The 4,390-nt window shown below is 37.5% G+C and overlaps 1 protein-coding gene across 1 annotated transcript in view; it reads left to right on the top strand.

Moving 5' to 3' along the window:
- Window positions 1–344: 344 nt before the first annotated feature.
- Window positions 345–4,390, top strand: part of ATAD2B (ATPase family, AAA domain containing 2B) — an 83,859-nt gene continuing 79,813 nt past the window's right edge. The window contains exon 1 of the mRNA XM_009319729.1: window positions 345–419. Within this exon, the coding sequence (XP_009318004.1) occupies window positions 345–419 (75 nt within the window). The remainder of the gene's footprint in view (window positions 420–4,390) is intronic.

Raw genomic sequence — 4,390 nt, 5'->3', positions numbered from 1 at the left:
AGTGATGATATGGTAGTGTAGTTTGTAAGATAGTTCTTGGATGTGTAACAAGAAAACATACTTCTAAGATTGTGTGTGAGGACTAGGGAGATTTATGAGCAAATAATGTTTCTGATGGACTTCCCACGTGACCTTAATCAAGCCATTCTGCATTTGTATGCTCCTAAAGCTTATCTACACGTGTTAATAAATGCCTATTTTTATTGTAAGCATTTTAGGACAGAGTCTGTTTTTTTACTACAAAGCTATACATCACCCCGCATAGTAACAGGCTGGTGGTAATACTTTTATATGATTAATGATCGTAAACACCAAAGTGAGATGATTTGCCACTTTTGTCCAAGATGGAAGCAATTTACAGCCTGAATGATAGTGAAAAACAGATCCTGCAGATTCCTGGCTTACAATATCATCGGCCTGTGAGTTTCACACAATTACTAGTATTAGAAAAACTATCTACTGTAACCTTAGCTCAATGGGAAAAATGCTATGGAAGCTAATGGCTAGATGTGATGGGAAGATAATTTTCAAATATTAGGAGGTAAGTCTTACCACTCCCATTTAATGTCATCTAAGAAATCTACTCTCTGATCCCACTTCAGGCTGCACTGATGTTATCTATTGTAGTGTGGAAAACAATCTTCACATAGCTGTGCTGATAACAGGACTGCACATTAACTATTTAATTCTAAAACATAATTATTATACATTTTAAAATTATAATGGTAGTTGTCAAATAACTGGTCGTCTTTAATAACATTGCAAAATGCTTGCAATACGGAGTGACTGTATCACCTTATGTGTTCAAGTTCAAGGTAGTACCAATCCTGACTACTGGACGCTGCTTGTTTGATGTTTCCAAATTTATATCCCATGGGCATATCTCTGTAATGGACAATCTCAAAGGAGAAACCACACAATCTTAATTTCTTAAGATCCCCTCAGGAAAGGACTAGGGCGGGTTTACCTAAGCGAGATCTCTTGTGAATCTTTTTTATTTCGAGGTTCAGCTGAAACCAGGATGAGTTGACAGCATGACAGAGAGGAGCACACGAGAGCTTATAAATAGAGTCCTGAAAAGATGATTTGATTTCCATTCTTTGGAATGTTATCGCTATTCAGAGATATTGCAAAGTAATCTCTGGTAAATTGCCCATGATTGAAGCAAATGGTAACTCACTGAACAGAGCCCTCTGGTCCTTACTAGGCTGAAACTCTGTAAAAGTTCTGAAAAAGGGACGAAGGACTTCTGTTGTAACGTGTCCCTGATTTCCTTGTAAAATAGGGACAGGTGGCCACAAAATCTTCCATCTCCAAATATTTCTTGTGCCACTAAGGACTATTCACAGAGCAAACAAGGCTTTCCATCCCTCTTTATCCTGGGTGATTTTTTAATGTCTTTTTACATCGCTAAGTCCCAATAAGGTTTCATTCCCCAAGTCTTGTTTAATGGAAACAGATTCTTTTGCTCAAGTACTTTTTCATGTTTTTCCAATTTCCCAGTGGTGTACCTGCCACAGCAGATGTTGTGCCTTCTTCTTAATGTATGTTTCAGATATCTTCATCTTCTTCTCTGAGCAAGTGGCGATAAAAGGGTGTTGAACATTGCTGTAAGCTTCGGCATTTGTTATAAATGCGTTCCATTTGAAATACAGTCCTTCCCAATGGCATTTATTTTCAGAAGTATTTAGATACCTGTCTGTAAGACCAAACTACAAATCTTGAAATTGAATCTTACTGGGAATGAGATCTACAAAATTTTTATGTAACGCTCAGTGGAGTATGGCTCCAATCCTTCTCCCCTTCCTTTCTTCATTGTCTTTTGTCTGTCGCTACTCAGAATTCTTGTATTTTTCACAAAGCTTTTCCTGCATGTAGAGTGCTGAAGAGGGTCAAAATAGGTTTTTAATTCTGTTCTGTCTTCATATGACACTCGAAACAAACAACAGATAGAAAAAATGGGAACAAGTAAATTCTTGGATTAGTGAAATTACATCAATTTCTACAGTAATTAATCTTTCATTGTTAAGCCACATTTAAATCTCTAAGTATGTGTGATATAAAATATTAATCCTATGTTAACATGTTCTCTGTATTACGAACAAAAATTCCAAACAAAACTAACAAGCAAACCTTGTAATTTATAATTTATTTACTTATATTGGCAGTACTAAAAATGGCGATGAAGCTCACATAGAAGCTATAAAGCCATAAGCTGTTTGAGTCAAAATAACTAGCCACACCTTGTAAGAGGAACAAGGCGACTGAGAAACCTGAAAATAAAACCATCTGTGAAAAACAATCTAGGGAGTAAACATCCAAAATGAAGCATGTCTTTACATGTTCCCTACTATGCTAACATAATGAGAATAAAGCACTAAAAATGTTCAAAGCAGTGAGCAGGGATTTTTAACTACATCAATCCCTCTACAAGAGTAGTCCCTCTGGCATCATAAAGAGTACTCACTTGAGTATGGCTCACAGGAATGAAATCAGAACACTAAAAAAAAAAAAAAGGGGAAGAAAAAAGGATACAACTATGGTAAAAATATTTAGTAAATATAAAATAAATAGCTTTTCAGTTGTGGGTTTTCTGTTGCTTCAAGCAGATCTGGATAGGCACCCAGGAAAATCAATTTGCTTGCATAACGACCAAATTTATTTTACTTTTAAAAAGTCATCAGCATTCACGAGAGGAGGAGTGCTGGTTTGAATCAGGCATGTTGCAAACAGATGTTATGCAAGCTTCCCCAAACAGTCCTGCCAATGTATTGCAATCCTGAGTTATGACATTCACTATAACTGCTGCAGTCTGAGCCCTTTTTTGGGCCACCGATTGATCTGTTGGTTTTCCCAAAATGGGGATGATATTTCTGTGATGCATACAAAAACTTGAAGAAGTTTTTTCATGTTATTTTTCATTTTCAGACCAACAGAATTTGGATGCCGTATCTGAGTTACACGGCCTATCAGTAGTACAGGACAGAAATGGAAAAGTACATTATTTGTCATCATATGATTGTGATACTTTTAGCAAACATATCTCCCGGTTCATTCCCTCCGTGTGTTTGGTAAGGGACAGTCTCCTGCAATTTCCTTCTATTCCTACTTTTGAAGGATAAAAGGAAGTGATTTCCAAATACCATTTTCAAAAGCCGTCGTAGGTTTTAATTAAAATACTCCTTTAGCCTACAAGTGTATGAAATGGCTACATCCTTTCATAACCTTTAAACAAATACATGAAGAAACAAAGGATATGAAACATAACAAAACTAATCTCACGGAGCAGAACAACTATACTTTTGAAAGACCCTGCAGATTCTTGAACAGGAGATGAAAAAGACCATAGTTCCTACTCTGAAACACACTGTATTTTAAAGTATCTCATAAAAATGAAAATTTGTCGCTGTTCACAGTAAGAAAATTTTTGCTTGGAAATCTAAATAGCCCATTTTCTTGTTATATGTCCTAATGTCATTGTTGCATACTTTATATTTTAAAGTACATGCTCTACCATACTTTTCCAGACTTTAATCTTGAAAAGAAAGATGTGGGAGTATGCAAGTAAAGCAGAATAATAGTTTTTACATTTATTGTTGTTTACTAAAACATTATTGCACTTTCCATCTTTAAACAATAAAAATACTTTGATAAATCTTGCTTGAGCCTAGCAGCCTGAGCCATGTGATCAGTAATTTTATACTATTCTTTTTTGTTAAAGAAGCAGAAAGCACTGAAATAACTTGCCCAGCGGTGCCAAACAAGTCAATGTAAAAATGAAAAGATTGAGACTTTGTCACCTACAGCACTATGCTTGCGTTACTCAGCTACATTTCTTTTACAAAGCTTTTGGTTTCAGGGCTTATGTGCAGGTACTGTGATAAGTTCAATAAAGGGCAGCAAGTTGTGGTGAGAGAGGAGGGATTCTTACTGCACACCAGTGAGAAGGGATTGGATTAGAGTTCGTGAATAGTCTGAAAAGCATTTAGGCATCCAGTGTACGGTAATAACATACTATTCTTCTTCCCTCTAAAATGCAGTTACTGGATCTGCGATAGAGGAGGAAGGAGAGAAAAGTAAACTTTCCAACGACTGAGCAATGAGCATCAAATGCAAGTCGAGGCTACCGGGCAAACTACAGAAGATGTTATTGGCAGGTAACTCGTACGGCAGGCGAAGCAAGGGCGCATTCCTGACAGCCTGGCTATCAAGGGCATTTCTTAACAGCGAGACTCACCAGGCTGTGAAATAGTTTTCCATGGAAAATGGTGGAGATCCTACCCTTGGATGACCCGTTCGCCTGAACTGTCATGTCAGTGACTGGAAAGAGCCCACCTGGGCGAGCGGAGCCGGCAGGCTCGAGTCCCCCCGGTCCCGGGGCAGAGCACCC

The sequence above is a fragment of the Pygoscelis adeliae genome, unplaced genomic scaffold (genome assembly GCF_000699105.1).
Source record: "Pygoscelis adeliae isolate BGI_AS28 unplaced genomic scaffold, ASM69910v1 Scaffold121, whole genome shotgun sequence".
Lineage (NCBI taxonomy): Eukaryota > Metazoa > Chordata > Aves > Sphenisciformes > Spheniscidae > Pygoscelis > Pygoscelis adeliae.
Note: the sequence above shows the minus strand (reverse complement) of the source record. Positions and strands in the feature narration are given on the sequence as shown.